The 15,480-nt window shown below is 37.0% G+C and overlaps 1 protein-coding gene across 37 annotated transcripts in view; it reads right to left on the bottom strand.

Moving 5' to 3' along the window:
- ABI3BP (ABI family member 3 binding protein) overlaps nt 1-15,480 on the bottom strand; it is a 271,320-nt gene that overhangs the window by 129,827 nt on the left and 126,013 nt on the right. For 27 of the 37 annotated variants that reach the window (XM_070454961.1, XM_070454969.1, XM_070454962.1 and 24 more), the window contains exons 10-17: nt 14,402-14,479; nt 12,429-12,503; nt 11,611-11,685; nt 10,704-10,775; nt 10,142-10,216; nt 2,243-2,308; nt 1,031-1,105; nt 401-475 (exon numbers count right to left, since the gene is read on the bottom strand). In XM_070454961.1, the coding sequence (XP_070311062.1) occupies nt 401-475; nt 1,031-1,105; nt 2,243-2,308; nt 10,142-10,216; nt 10,704-10,775; nt 11,611-11,685; nt 12,429-12,503; nt 14,402-14,479 (591 nt within the window). The remainder of the gene's footprint in view (nt 1-400; nt 476-1,030; nt 1,106-2,242; nt 2,309-10,141; nt 10,217-10,703; nt 10,776-11,610; nt 11,686-12,428; nt 12,504-14,401; nt 14,480-15,480) is intronic. The other 10 variants (XM_070454975.1, XM_070454997.1, XM_070454998.1 and 7 more) reach the window with 6 other exon arrangements.

Genomic DNA, 15,480 nt, shown 5'->3' with positions numbered 1-15,480 from the left:
TCTAAAATGCTAATTGAAGGGAACATATTTTAAAATAATTATCATCTATAATTTTGCTGCTATTTTCTGGTTGGTAAATTTGAAAGAACTATAGAAAGGGAGTTATCCTTCAAAATAACATATACAAAGACAGAACTGTTACATCATACTGAAACTAACATAATGTTATATATTAATTTTACCTCAGTTAAAAAATAGATATCAAGATTATAGAAATTCTTCAAGGATTATCACAAAACTAAGAATGACAGATAACCAAGTTCTTTGAAGAGTTTCATCATAGAGAATGAAAGGAAATGTTTACTACTGAAAATATTCTGAGAAGGCCAGCATGACTTCTGCTTTTTGTCTCTTCATCTATTCTTTCAAAGTACGTAACTATACAGAGGTCATTAATTACCAGGTGTTGTAGGCTGCAATTCAGGACTGGTAAAGATTTCCAGTTTTTGAGAAATAAATGGTGTTTCACTCGGAGCTGAAAACACAAACACCCCATCCCACCAAGTAATTTCAGTTAAAATGAGGTATTTTAAGAGCTTTAACATGCTTTTAGATGGTGATACAAAGCACATGCTAAAAGGACATGATGAAGGATGAAAAATGCACGTTGTCTTGGAAAGCTACTGGATGAAATGATAATTTAAAGTTCGGAAAAGGTCAGGATGAAACCGTTCAGTAGCTGACTCCAGGCAGACTGAGCGCATGGAAGAGACGTGATACAGGCCACAAACATGAGATGGATGGGATGAAATGATGATGAAGATGTCCATGCAATTTTCAAAGCTTTTCATTCCTTTAATGATGGAAAAAATATCATTCATTACAGTTCAAAAATGAGAGAGAGAAAGAGAGAGCCCAAATGGAACATAAGATGCCTGCATTGTAGGGAAAAATATATATTATATTCAGAAAAAGGAAAGAAATAAATGATTAGATGTGATGGAATGAAATGGTCATTTGGAAGAAAGGCATTCACATGGATTTTCTTTTGATGGAAAACAAAGTAGAATTTTTCTGTTAAAAACATTACCCAGTGTTGCCCTTGGCTGTTCAAGAGTTCTAGAAGTTTTAGGTGGGACAGAGTCCAGAAGTGGATCGCTTGTTGCTGTTGGAATAAATGTCAACATTTATAAAAGCAGTAGAAGGCCCCAGGAATAAAATACAAAATTCCTGAGTAATAAATTATGCCTCAAATGGGGAAAAATATCAAGAACACTTGAGAGATGGCTGACCAACATTTTAAAACTAGTGATTCATTAGGAGTTGAAGATGAGCTCATGTTTAAAAACATACACACTTCAAACGTTAGAAACCATGATAAAATGGTGCTTCACACATTCAACAGTTTTCTACTGTTTTTTCTGGTTCCTTCCCTCTGTTTCTGAATTGCTAGCTGAATCTGCTCATAACATTCTGTTTCATCTTTTAAAAATTTCTGCTGCTTTTTAAAATTATTTGCCTGTATTTATCATGGTGCCCATATATGGCTACATACACCCCCAAAATACCAGACATATGTCCTTGTGTGGCAGAGACCAGTGTTATTTACTTTGAATTTCCTGCAGTACCTAATTTAGTAAGTGTATAATAAAATACTTGCTAAAAGAAATCATCAGACTAAGTTAAACTCACATAGTTAGAGCAGTAAGTGAATGCCAAAGTTAGACCCAACTGAACGTCTGCAGACAAATGAGTGACGTGACTGCTCTAGAGCAGGATTTGTCACCTTGGCACTACTGCCTTTTAGGGCTGGATAATTCTTTATTGTGGGGATTTTCCTGTACCTCGCAGGGGTTTAGCAGCATCCGTGGGCTCAGTCCACTAGATGTCAGCAACACGTTCCCCACTGGTGACAGCCGAAAATACCTCTAGCCATGGCTGACTAGTTCCTCAGTGGGAAAAGAACAAAATCACCCCCTACTGGAGAATCACTACTCCAGGGAAAACTCCGAATTCTAAAACCTTTTCAGAATGATTCTTATCACTAGAGCACTAGGCTGTTATTTAGTGCGCCTGAGAGGCAACCTAATCTTTCTGCATGTCCCACATATGCAGAGTTTATTTACTGGAGGACGTGGAGACATTATCGTTCGGTGGGAGAAGGGGGCAGAATTCATCTCCCTGACAGAGACTGCCACATTTCTCCTGTGGAACTCTAGAGAGTATACTTTTTCACTCTGCAAAAATTGTCACAATACCTGGCATCCAAAAAAAAAAAAAAGAATTGAGAGGCTGGGTGTACCTGTGTGGGGCTCTGATATCTCAGGCTCATCTGATGTTGTAGGGCTTGAGAAAACATCATAAGTGGCTTTTAAAAGAAAAAGTAAAACAAAAGAGAAGATGTTAATTTTGGTTAATTTTGAAAGACTTCATGACATATTTTAATGCTGGCTGAAGGAGGACAGTTGATGTAGGTGCTAGAACTTGGGCCGTGGGCTGCTGGTCTTGTCGGTAAGATTGAAGCAATCACTAAAAGACTGGTCCCTAGTCCTTCTTGCTCTGAACTGAAGGACTGGCCCCTAGGGTGTTTGTTTACAATGGATCAGTGCCAGCTGTAAATCACAGAGCTTCAAAGAGCACATACATAAATGAAGTCAGATGGCAACTTTAGGAGACATTTCCAAAGAAGAACAGTCACACTGAGGTAATTTGCACAAAGACCACAGCTTAGCTTTTCTATTGAGTAAAAGTTACCATCATGATTTCTGGACAGTACTTTACAGTTTGCGTAGTACTTTAGAGTTTGACAGCACTTTCTCACATATCAGCTTGTTTAACGCTCTCAATATCCTTGAGAAATAGGTGAGGTAGACATTAACCCCATGTTACAGTCAATGGGGTGGTAACTCCATTTTCTAGATATTAAAATTGAGATTCACTGGGGTGAAGACATTTGTCAGTGGTCAAATTCTACCTATTTCTAACTCTATTGAGCATGGGCCCACCTTCTTTCTCCTTTGGTAACCACTGGTTTCTTTTTTATCTCTGTGAGTCTATTTATGTTTTGTAAATAAATCCATTTGTATCATTTTTTATAGTCCATATATAAGGATATCATATGATATTTGTCTTTCTCTGTCTGATCTACTTCACTTAGTATGATAATCTCCAGATCTATCTATGTTGCCACAAATGACACTATTCCATTCTTTTTATGACTGAGTGCTATTCCATTGCATATATATTAAGACTTCTTTTTAAACATAAGTTCATATATGAAAAACCTTACAACCTCATTAGGAAAGAAATTGGGCTTGTTACACTCTTTACATACTTCAAGGTTGTACTTCCAGAGCCTTGTACACAGGAAGACTCAATGAAATTAATCTGCAAGATTTCCATTACTGTGAACAAATAGCAATGAGTTTAACAATTGGGTGGTTTATGCTTTTAGTAAGGATACACGAGAATAAATGAACAGATTCTTTATTTTTAGAGCATACATTTGTGTGCACACAAATCTCTTCCTCTACTATACAATTACCTTTCATATGTTTGGGTGGTCATACCCTGCCATGGAAATAGAACCCTGAACATAAATAGGAAGACACAAGGGGAAAATACAACAGGCCAGCAGTACGTAGCTGGATGAGCAAAGCATCTATAACCACCACATGCAGAGTTCTGAGTACCATTTAAATAAGGACATAAAGCTCTCTTACATTTCTTAGAAAAATAAAATACATTTCTAGTTGGCCTTGAAATTTGTGAAAATCTTGCCTACAGGAAAATTCTCATGAAGCCAAACCAACGGCTCTGGCTGTAAATCTCTAAGAGGGCACTGTAAATATATAAACCATTCAGTACACTTAAATTTTATTTTCCTGATCACAAGGCATCAAACCACCATTTGTTCCTATGTTTTCTCTTCTCTAGGGTTTAATCCAGTTGGGTGGGCCAGATTTATGCCAATCAATACCCCACAGGCAAACAATAAGGTCCAAAAGTAGAGTTCAGCCTCTCTTCAACCACTGTGAGCAAACCACCTGTGGCCCAAACTTCCCGACCAGTATACCACTCCTCGAACATGCTGATCACTTCAGCTCTCAAGTCTTTAAATAATTTTTAGAGCTTAACTGCAGACAGCAATTTACTAAAGCTCTATAACGTACTGAAAGAACAAAACACTGAATATAGTAGTAAACTCCTAAAGGGAATTCCCAAACTGGATTCTAATGAAGACTGAGGTAGACTGTTCTCTAGGGAGTGTTGTCAAGGGAGGTCTCTAAAGAGAATTGTTTACTGCTCAAGGGGAAATAATTAGGCCAGAGGTTGTCAAGGGAGGTCTCTAAAGAGAATTGTTTACTGCTCAAGGGGAAATAATTAGGCCAGAAGGAACAGTCATCTTAGTAATAAGCTACAGAACAGTTAAAGGGAAAAGTTAGTTTGTCAGGACATGTTGGGGGAAGAACAGACAGGAGAATTTTCTAAGGATGCAAATAAACACATTGGATCATCTTGGGTTATATAAAAAAAGCCATTTTCATTATATGATTAAGGTTTCAAATCCCTCCTGGTCCTAAATGATGGTCTTTTAAGGGGATGACCAAGTAAATTAAGGAGGCTTAACACTGAGAGCATTAGCAAGCCAGAAACAAGACTGACTTCTATCCTCCTTCTCCAACCATATATGGGCTTTAGAAATCATGCATCTGCTCCATCTGTAGGACAAGATATCTATCTATCTGTCTGCCCATCTGTGTATCTATCTATCTATCTCTCCCACTTCTGATGCCCATGGAAAACACATCATGTTGGTCATGGTCACCTTTTACTCTCTGCCCTAGGCAGGGGCTGGGAGCCCAGTTAATAGCATGATTCAGGCTTCCTACTCAACCCAATCAGTGTGGTCATGTGATATCTACCATCAGTGCCATGGGGTTAATAGGACATCAGGCCATTTCCGTGGGGTTGCAGGATCTCTTCAAAGTACACTGTATATGTCCGGGTCAATTCTCCTTAGACACGTGTCCACAAAGAGTTGAACATGACTGAGCGACTGAACTGATTCTCCTTAGACATTTTTAGACAAGTGAAATGAAGACCCAAGAATCATTGGGCATACTTCTACTCTTTGTTGCTCCTTTTCTTTCTTTTTATTAATTAAAAAGGGAGTTTAGGATTAACAGATACACACTGCTGTATATAAAATAGGTAAACAACAAGGATCTACTGCATGGCACAGGGAACTACACTCAGTATCTTATAGTGACCTATAATGGAAAAGAATCTGAAAAAGAATATATATTACATATATATAACTGAATATGTATGTATAACTGAATCAATTGCTATACACTTGAAACTAACACAACAGTGCAAATTAACTACACTTCAATAAAATGCAAAAAAAAAAAAAGAAACAAAAATACAAGAAAAGAAAGTGGTGATGTTGGACCATAAAGGTGGCTGAATGCTGAAGAACTGATGCTTTTGAACTGTGGTATTGGAGAAGACTCTTGAGAACCCCTTGGACTGCAAGGAGATCACACCAGTCAGTCCTAAAGGAAACCAGTCCTGAATATTCACTGGAAGAACTGATGCTGAAGCTGAAGCTCCAATACTTTGGCCACCTGATGCAAAGAACTGACTCACTGCAAAAGACTGATGCTGGGAAAGATTGAAGGCAGGAGGAGAAGGGGACAACAGAGGACGAGACAGTTGGATGGCATCACCGACTCAGTGGACATGAGTTTGAGTGAGCTCTAGGAGATGGTGAAGGACAGGGAAGCCTGGCGTGCTGCAGTCCATGTGGTTGCAAAGAGTTGGACACGACCAAGGAACTGAACAAAACTCCCTTTGCTTCCAGGGACTTCTGGAAGATTGATATGCTGGTGTACGTACAACCCTTTGAATCTCTTAACATAAGACTGTTATGCAAATACAAAATCATATTATTCCAGTGAAGAAGTACTCCAACAAGCATGCACACATGCATGCAGATGCACAGCTCATGGGGGGGGGGGGCGGTACTGAGAGCTTTCCCAGAACTCACTCTATAGTAATAGAAATCATAGTCAACTGGCCACTCTCCAATAGAACATAAGACCAATTCTATTGCATCATCAGAGAGACTGACTTTTCTAAATGATTGTTACAAGCACATAAGTATCTCTAAAATGTGGCCAACTTTTTTATAATACAGAATTTATACATAAGTTTACATTTTGGCATATAGCAAAAGAACAGATCTTTATAATTTCCTTTTTGTATTTTAAGAAAAGTTGGATTTTGCCAAGGAAGTCAAAATCAATCAACCCTACTTCAACATACTTTAGAGGAGGTTTAAACAAAATAAAATTCCAAATAATGAGATCACAAAATGCTGTGCTAATGAAGCACTGGGGCCAATAGGCTCAAAGTGGCGAAGAATATGTTTGATGACTACACTTCTCAGATTTCCTAGGACAGTCCAAATTCCAAATACCCTGTCCCACTCTTGCCATCAACTATTGAAATGATTTCAATATTCAACATGCAAGTTAGAATTTCCATATAGGTTTTTATAGCCAAAAGTAATATAGAAATCTTTATGAGAGCATGCACTTGGATCATTTGATACAGAGTATGAAGTAAATGTGGAAAACAAATCTAGCAAATTCTGAAGCAAAATGAATTTCACAAATGGTATTGATAAATGTTTAATGGTTGATGAAGAGACAATCAGCCTCTGGCACCCAAGTGCCAGCCAGGCACTCATAGCTTGGCTGTGGCGTTTGCCTATTGGACATCAACAGTTGAGAACACCAATATCAGACAAGTTCACCTATGACCAAGATGGACCAAGGCAAAAACAAGACCATTCGGTAATTGTGTGGAGCACAAATGCAAGAACACAAAAATTACTGTCCTCATATCCTGGCTATTTTTATCAATCACAACTATAGTCTCACTCCTCTTTTCTTGCCTTCTAGTTAAGAATCATTAAAACTTTCTATCAGATTTTTCCCATTTTCAGACAATATCCAGTTCAGAGCAAAGCTTCACTTTCTTAAACCCTCCCCAGAATTACCTAACACAAGACTAAATCCCATAAGACATCCTTCCCAACATCCTCTTACTAAGAAATCCACAGTTCCTCATGGTCTACAATCTCATTGTTACAATAAGTAAATAAACTTAACTTTGTTCAAATACAGCTGAAGGTAACTGACAGAGTAAATACAGATGCATTGTATTTCAACATAGAAAACAAAATGTGTTCATTTCACTGTAATAATATGATTAATACCAGCTGAAATATATAATTTCTTCAAAAGATATAACAACTAAAAACAAGACAAATGTTTTTTATGGACCAACATTCAAGAACTATCTCTGCCCCTCTCTCTCTTCTTAATTCTCAACTAATTGCATTAGGAAGCCACGTGAATAACTGGAAAAAACAATAATCATATATGTTGAAACTAAACAGGAAATAGAAACTTAGTGCATGTATAAATTCACAAAACCAATCAAGAAACAAAGACTGAAATGAATGAAAGGATTGTGTGACTATATCAACTTTTTAAATCACAAATAACACATATTATAATCTGAAATCGAACATGTTAGGAAGATCCCATGGAACACTTAAATAAGAGTGAGCGTTAAAAGCCTTAGCAGAAACAACAAATACTTAACCATCCACTTTGAGAAATCAACTTCACATTGATTTCTCCAGCCCACTGTCCTGTAATTGACCACATTTGATGCTTCTTATCTGCACCATGTGAAATATTACAGACTACAGTGAAAAGGTAGTGCTTCTTCAACTTTAATGCTCGTACAAATCACCTGGAGATCTTGTTAAACAGCAGATCTCAATTCATTAGATTTGAAGTAGAGCCCAAGACTCAGCCTTTCTAACAAGTTCCCTGGTGATGCTAATGCTGCCTGTCCAAACATCACACCAAGTAGCCCAGGCTTAACAATTCAATATTCCAAGGGCAGACTAGGGAGTTTCTATGGCTGATTCTTATGCCTGCAGCCATATCTACTGAACTCTTAGAGCCCATGACAAGCTCCAGCACTTCATCTAGACACGGCTGGCAGTTGACAGATTTTGAAAGTTCTCTGGCATCCTAAAATGGACCTGGCAGGAGTGAGGCAGCTGAATAATAAACTGCTTCCTGCTGCATTAGCCTCTATTCAGGGCAAAACCAGAATTAAAGGAACCTTTCTTTTATTGGGATTTCCAGTCTCATCTATCTGTATCCTCTTTGTAACTTCACAATCTTCACTTCCCAGCATATTCTCCCTATTCCCCAAAGCTCACTTCAGTTCAGGCTTTATATATAATTCGTATCCTAGGCATTAAAATCACAGAAAGGGTTTCCTGGAGGTTTTGGTCAGTTTGCTCTTATATAATCATAGACACCAAAAATCTAGAGGCTGGTCAAGTGAAGCCCAGGAAAATCTATGTCCCTATGTTTATAGCCTAAAAGTTAAGAGATAAAAGGGACCTAAGTGGCTGCAGTCCATGGGGTCTCTAAGAGTTGGACACGACTGAGCAACTTCCCTTTCACTTTTTCCTTTCATGCATTGGAGAAGGAAATGGCAACCCACTCCAGTGTTCTTGCCTGGAGAATCCCAGGGACGGGGGAACCTGGTGGGCTGCCGTCTATGGGGTCGCACAGAGTGGGCCACGACTGAAGCGACTTAGCAGCAGCAGCGGCAGCTAGTGGTGTGTTAGTTCAGTGGGCCCTAACAGTCCTCGGTTTGGTAGCTGCGATGCTTGTATAGGCTGGGGGGTTGGAGGCGGGTCAGGTAAGCTCTGCCGAATGGAGCAGATACACCAGCACACACGCCCACAGATGAGCCTTGCTCCAGAGTCAGTGCCGTGGCGGAGTGTGAAACTCCACCCGATTTTATACTCAAGTGACTCAGGTTCTGAAGGTAGTCTTGCACCAACAATTAGTAATTGCAGTAGAATTTTAAGGGCAGGGACATGGGGAATTAAGGCTTAGAGAGACCCAGTTTAAGGCTTCTCTAGATTGGCTGACAACCACAGCCAACTTAGAGATGTTTTCCCACTTGAGAAAACTAGGGGAGACCGTAACAGACACACTCAGTTCATTTGTGCCATCCTTGTGTCTTTTGCTAAGATCTGAATGCATTACACTCACCAGAGAAAGATAATTTGACTAAGATCTATGTGTCCATAAGCCCATGCTCATTCTTTCTCAAACCAGTCATACACTGAACTCCTTTCTGAAGAATATCACAGAATGGTGGTGTGTTTAATGTCATTACATGAATGTCTAACTACATTACATGCTAGTTATATGTGCTAAAAGAATCACAACTAGAAGGTTCACAAAATTAAAAACAAGTGAAACAAAAATCATGGAAGTAATCACACAAAGTGGTTTGTGAGGTTTTCTTACAATTCTCACATGCTAAATAATTTCTTTCGTTCACTGCTAGACATCAAAGAAAAGATGTAAAGGTAAAAACTTTTTGAGAAAAAAAAAAATCTGTTTTTTGAAGAGGAAAGCTATTTCCCTCAGTTTTAGTGTTAGAATACAAAAATTCTCAGGAGAAAAAAGCTGATTGCTACAGTTTACAAAAGAGCGAACTAAGATCCAGAAAAGTAGAGAAAACAGCTAAAATATGTGGTTGGTAGTAAAGCCAGAACTGGAACCAAGGTCCAGTATTAGTGCTAAGACCTGTGGTCTCTCCTCTAAATTACAATATGTTTACAGATTTTAGGACTCAGTAATAATATCTTGCGTGTAGTAAACACTCAAATGTTCACTGAATATTTTATTGAAAAAAGAAGCAAATGTCTACCTGCAAGGGAAATATTAAATTCACATTGTTAAATACGACTACCATAGAGCTTATTTTTGTTACTGTCCTCATGTCACAAAAGAGATGTCTAGAAGTTCAGTGAGCCAACTTGCAGTTCATCTTCTAGCCAGACTTCTAACTATATATCCAGACATTAAAACACAGATCTTTAGAACAAATGCAAAAACATTTTGCTTTTGTATTGAGAAAAATGAAATTAATCTAAGCACCAACGATAGATTGTAGCTTTACCATTTACTACAAATATATGGATAATCAATTAAAGAACCTATAGAAATAAAAATAAGAGAAGTTATTCAATACTGTTGCTCCAATCTATTTTTTTTTTTTAAAAGAATGTAATTACCAGTTTGAGGCAGTAGAATTTTGGAATCTTCAGATATTTTACTTGTAGGCACAATCCCTGGCTTTTCACTTGAAGCTACAGCAAAAAAAGAAATGGAATTCACTGAGAATTTTTTTTTTTTTGGAGAGGATAGAGAGATAGAAATAGATTGCTCGTGTCATTAAATGGCTACCAGTAGCCTGAAATAAAAAACACACACTGATCCAACTAAACATCATTATATACCAAGAAGCAATCAATACACTACACTCATTCAGAGAGCATTTGAACACGGTCTAGACGGTGACCAGTAAATGGTTTGGTGTCATACTCTTAATGTTTCTGAGGACAGAAAACTAACAAAATTGGCTCTCTGGAATTAACAGACTAATAACTGTTATTGAATTTGTAGAAAACTCAGAGAAAAAAATGTTTTAAATCAAGTCAACCACTTGTTTGGCTGAGTCAGACTGAAATCATCAGCTCATTGAGGTTTGCACAGCTAGGATCCTGTCAACGTGTCCTACAGGATTAAGCAGTCACCACCCACAATTTAACAGCAGATTCAAGGTACTGTTATTACCCAAGGTGCCCCCAGCTTTCTCAAAAGGGAAAGGTGTTTTTGCCTGAGGAAATTCTGGAAGCCTTTTCGGAGCTGCAACAAAATACACAAGAGATGTTATGACTTGAAATGCAAGTAAGATAAAAGGTCTTTAAAATCTCAAGCTTGCAGAAACAAAAAAACAAACACAAAAATGCAAATAACTCAGGAAAGGTAAGGGACTGTTACTAGTACATAATTTTTCTCCTGTGTTTCAATGATGGATGATATAAGACAGCGTCTTTTTTCTAATTTTTATAATCAGGCCACTAAATTTAAGGAGTTTGGGTTCTTCTTCTCACCTTTATTAAACTAGTGTTCTAATTTGTTCAGCAATACATATGTGTGCTCTCAGATATATTTTGCTTCAATTCAAATCAAGCACATCTAAACTAGACAATGTTCCTCCAATAGCTTTTAAAAACAGAATTGCAGTAATTACATGTCTTTATACTTAAGTTTTCCCCAAAACTTCCTTGATATCACATTCAAATTCTAAGAATTCTAAGAAGCAGTCTATAGGAATATCATAAATATATCTTCTCTTTCAAGAGAAACATTTGAGTAAAAAACTATTTTGGAAAAATACAGAAAATAATTTATTCAGTCACAATGATTTTGAATTGAGTCAAATATAATATCAAAATATGACTACTCCCAAGGAAAACAGCCAAAGGATTTATATAGAGAACAACTAGTAAGTATCCTAAATTATAAAATAATTTATAGCATCTAAGAGTTTGGCATTCAGGCATTTATTGTTCTGTAAGCCATGTGTCCCTTCTTTTCTGTGAGAAGATAAATTTGAATGAGTTAGCCTAAGGGTTTCTTTCAGGCATGCATAAAATTTCCAAGGAAATAATAAGCTATAGTGTTTAATAATTTTTACCTAGAGTGCTCAGTGGCAATTCAAAGCTAGGTATTAAAATAGTTTGTGATGTTCCGGGGGTCCTTCCCCTGAGAACTGCAATAAAGAAGAACTCAGTTAGAAACACCCCGAGTCAGGATTTGACACTGTGACTTAATCGTATCATGTGAGGCATGCTCATAATGGAGGGTACATTGGGCAACTGATACCTTTCATCTAAATAGCTGGCTTCCCCTGGAAAGTTTTTACACAGTTGTATTAATTTGAAGGTCTACCTTTGAATGGCCATGGTGTGACACGGAAGATCAACATCACAAGGACAGAACAATATATGTACATGCTGCTCCTTTTTAAAATTTTTTTTAGGAGAAGAGAATAAAGCAACTTAGATTCTCTCAGCCCAATAAACAGCTAACTTGCATGACATGAAATTCTTAGTAAAAAGCATTACACTTTTGAGTAGTCTCCTTAAGCTTACTACACATCAGCCTAGGAAAAGCCAACGGAAATGGGAAGCATAGACACAGTCACGACTCTCACCGCTCCAAGCTTTGTAGACTAGAGGGCTGGCATTCTGGTGTTCTATGCCTCCCAAGAGGCTGGTAAAAAGGGTGTGCAGTTAGCATCTAACATCCAGAGCTGCCTAAAATATTAGTCACCAGGATCAAGGCATGTTGTTAACTCTTTAAAGGAACTGATCCAAGAAATAGGAAGATGAACTACTGCCTGTAAGGGAGGAAAGAAAGTGGGGAGGATGGGAAGCCAAGGCACTGAGGTTATTTTTCTATGAGGATTGGGGCGGTTTTTGTTTTTAAAGGAAAAAAAGTTCTTAGAATTACCCAGTGTTGTTTCTGAAATGTCTAATGCACTAGACACAGTGGGCTTAGTGGTTCTTGGAACTGATTCAGGAGTCACTGGAAGGGAAAAAAGACGACTTTATGAATTAAGATAAAATGAAACAACTCAGGACCATAAGGTACTGTTGTTGTTGCCCTTTAGAATTAGAACTGACATGTACGCAGACCAATTCTTTTCAAGTTAATTATGGTAAGGGTTCCCTGGCTCAGCCCAGTGTCTGAACTGACACTTCCTTCCAACCATTCCCTTCTGGGTTTGTCCACTCTCCAGGTATTTAAAAAAGCACATGGAATTGACCCTCATGGAAGCACTTAACAGATTATTCATAATTTCTTGTGTGTCTTTTTTTCTCTTTATCTCCAGAACTTAGCACAAACTCTGGAGAATAGTAAGCAAGCACATGATAAATATTTATTAAATGAGTTAATAAATGGGCAGCTAAAAGAATGACCCAGGGCAAAAAGATTTATTTAGAACTATTACATTATAAGAATTCTCTTTTCCAAACTGCAACCAACATGAAAAGCTTAGAAGAGGGTTGAAATTATAAGGATTCAAGTGCTCAGTCACAGAGTTATTTCAAGTACTAGATCAAAGGTAAAGATGACCCTCAGGTAAATAGTTTTTAAGAACTAAGAACCAGGATCACTGAAATCTGGCATGAATTGTGAGCTACACAATTCCAGAATTTTGTAGGGTAAGGATATGAAATAAACACAATAACAGTGAATAATAAATTACAAAGTTTGTCTAAGCATTTCTGAAGTGGAAAGTCTCAAAGAAGTTTTGGCAGAGAACTAAGAAATCTATAGACGCCCTCACCATATACTATGCCAAGAGAAGAAGTATAATTGGGAGAAGTCGATAGAATCTCCACTGGGTCATGCCTATCCATTTTTGGTATTTACCAATTAGACTGAAGTCAGAAAACTACCTAGGAATTTTATTCAAATAGATTACTCCAGCATCAGATTATACCTTTTCTTCAATTTCTATGAAGGTAGGGAGGGGATGGAAGGTCCATCTCTCACCTTCAGTCAGGACCAAATACTTCTTACTCTGTCAGAAATATTTTTACTTGAATAGGTTTACTGAAATCAGGTCATTTTATTTCTCCACCAATCTTTATCTTCTCTGTACAAGTCTTGAGTCAGAGTTTACTACAAGGTAAATATCACTGATTTTTCAATTTACTGCAATTTTATGGATTAAAAACTCACTTTAGATTGGAGTTAATTTGCTAAATGAAGATTTAGGGGAATCCTTGCTAGGTATTTGTTTCACAGAGTCCTGAATGAGGTGGTATTGCTCTGGCAAATACTCTGCAGTTCAGAGAATAATGTGTCCCTGATAGGCTGGACTTGGGCAGTTTGTCCACAGCAAAAATGCTGAATGTTTGTTTATTAGTAAAGGTTGATAAACTGGGGAAAACGCACACTGAATTTATTCTTTAAAGGATTTTTTAAAATGAACTATTATGTATTTTCTTCATGAAGGTTTTTAATCTTCAAGAGCCATTTACTAAATTATTCCAGGGTACTTTCATAGATATCAAAGTATGGATAATGGTATTTTTTTAAAACCAATCACTTGTGAAAGTGAAGAACTGAAAAATGCTCTCATGTCTTCTTATAAATGGAAAGCACCAAAACCATGGTATTATGTCTTAGTATAAAAATATTTCAGAATGCTGAGGTAACAACTTTCACCTGGAGTGAATAATGCAGGTCCTATTGTTACATATCAGTTATATAATTCAATTGCTCATTTTGCATCTGTTGTTTCCCTGAACATTAAAGACCCAGAGTCTCCTATTGTTGTGTGCTTATGATCAAAATGAACTTTCTACTGGCTCTTCACTGAAAAAAAAACATACAGGCTTATCAATCACTTAATATTTGAAAATATATATTATGTATTTTCTCAAAGTTAATAAACATAGGGATCTCATTACCTGTTATGGGCAGTGCTGGAATTTTTTCTACCTCTGGTGTTTTAGATTCAGCAGGCAATGCCAAGGTTTCATTCTTAGCTAAAAAATCAGAGAACAAACAATTTACCTCACTTCCACATAATAGTGTCCAAATATAATTCCCTCAATCAACCAACAGACTATTTCAAGACTATTCTGCTCATATCCTTTCCCACCAGGCAGTCAATACAATTATTGTGAATTTCTACCAGTGATTAGTATTAGTAGTGACAGTCTTCAGAATTCCTTCTCATTAACCCTAGGTAATACTTTAAGATCTAAGTTGGCATTGGAAGGAAGAAAAAAGTGACAACCCAGTATTTGGCTAGCTGTCAAGTCATTCTGATTCATAAACAGAGTTTCTTGAAGACATAGGTTATATAGCAAAATGCTCCCTGGAATTTTATACTCAATTACTCCTAATTTTTTAAAAAAATCAATGAAAAGAAATTATCCATTTTTATATATGGTAAAAATGTAATAGGTTACGGCAATAAAGTTTTAGAAAAACAATAATGTACATAGGAAACGAAGATATTTGAAGATATTTGTGGTTAAAAAATTGCAAATGGCTACTTATTTGAGCCACATATTAACATAGATCTTTTCTTTGGGTCTGTGTGGGAATTCAGTGTAAACAAATGAAATTTGTTTTTTTTTTTTCTCTCTTCTGACAACTATTCAGGAAACTTCTAAAATTCAGGTATTCTTCTTCAACGAAAGTACATTTCTGTGCCAGAGTTGCCCAATGATTAAGATATTCTCCATTTCAAAAAATGCATGTAGGATTAACTCGATTCATCGATTTGGTACACTGAATCAATGACCTACTTGTAATATTTTGAAAGTCTAGTAGCATGAAAGAATTCATTTTTCTTTGAGATATGCTGATCATGTCACCTTGAACTGATTATATTCAGATGGGACTTTAAGTCTTAAGGCCATAAGGAACTCCTTGGGTTTCTCAACTTTGGCACTATTGACGTTTGTGACTGTATATTTTCTTTTTTTTAATTATGGGGGCCTTATGTGAAATGTAGGATATTCAACAGTATTTCTGG

This window comes from Odocoileus virginianus, chromosome 25, assembly GCF_023699985.2.
Source record: "Odocoileus virginianus isolate 20LAN1187 ecotype Illinois chromosome 25, Ovbor_1.2, whole genome shotgun sequence".
In the NCBI taxonomy this organism is placed as follows: Eukaryota; Metazoa; Chordata; class Mammalia; order Artiodactyla; family Cervidae; genus Odocoileus; species Odocoileus virginianus.
This window is presented reverse-complemented; position numbering and strand designations above follow the sequence as displayed.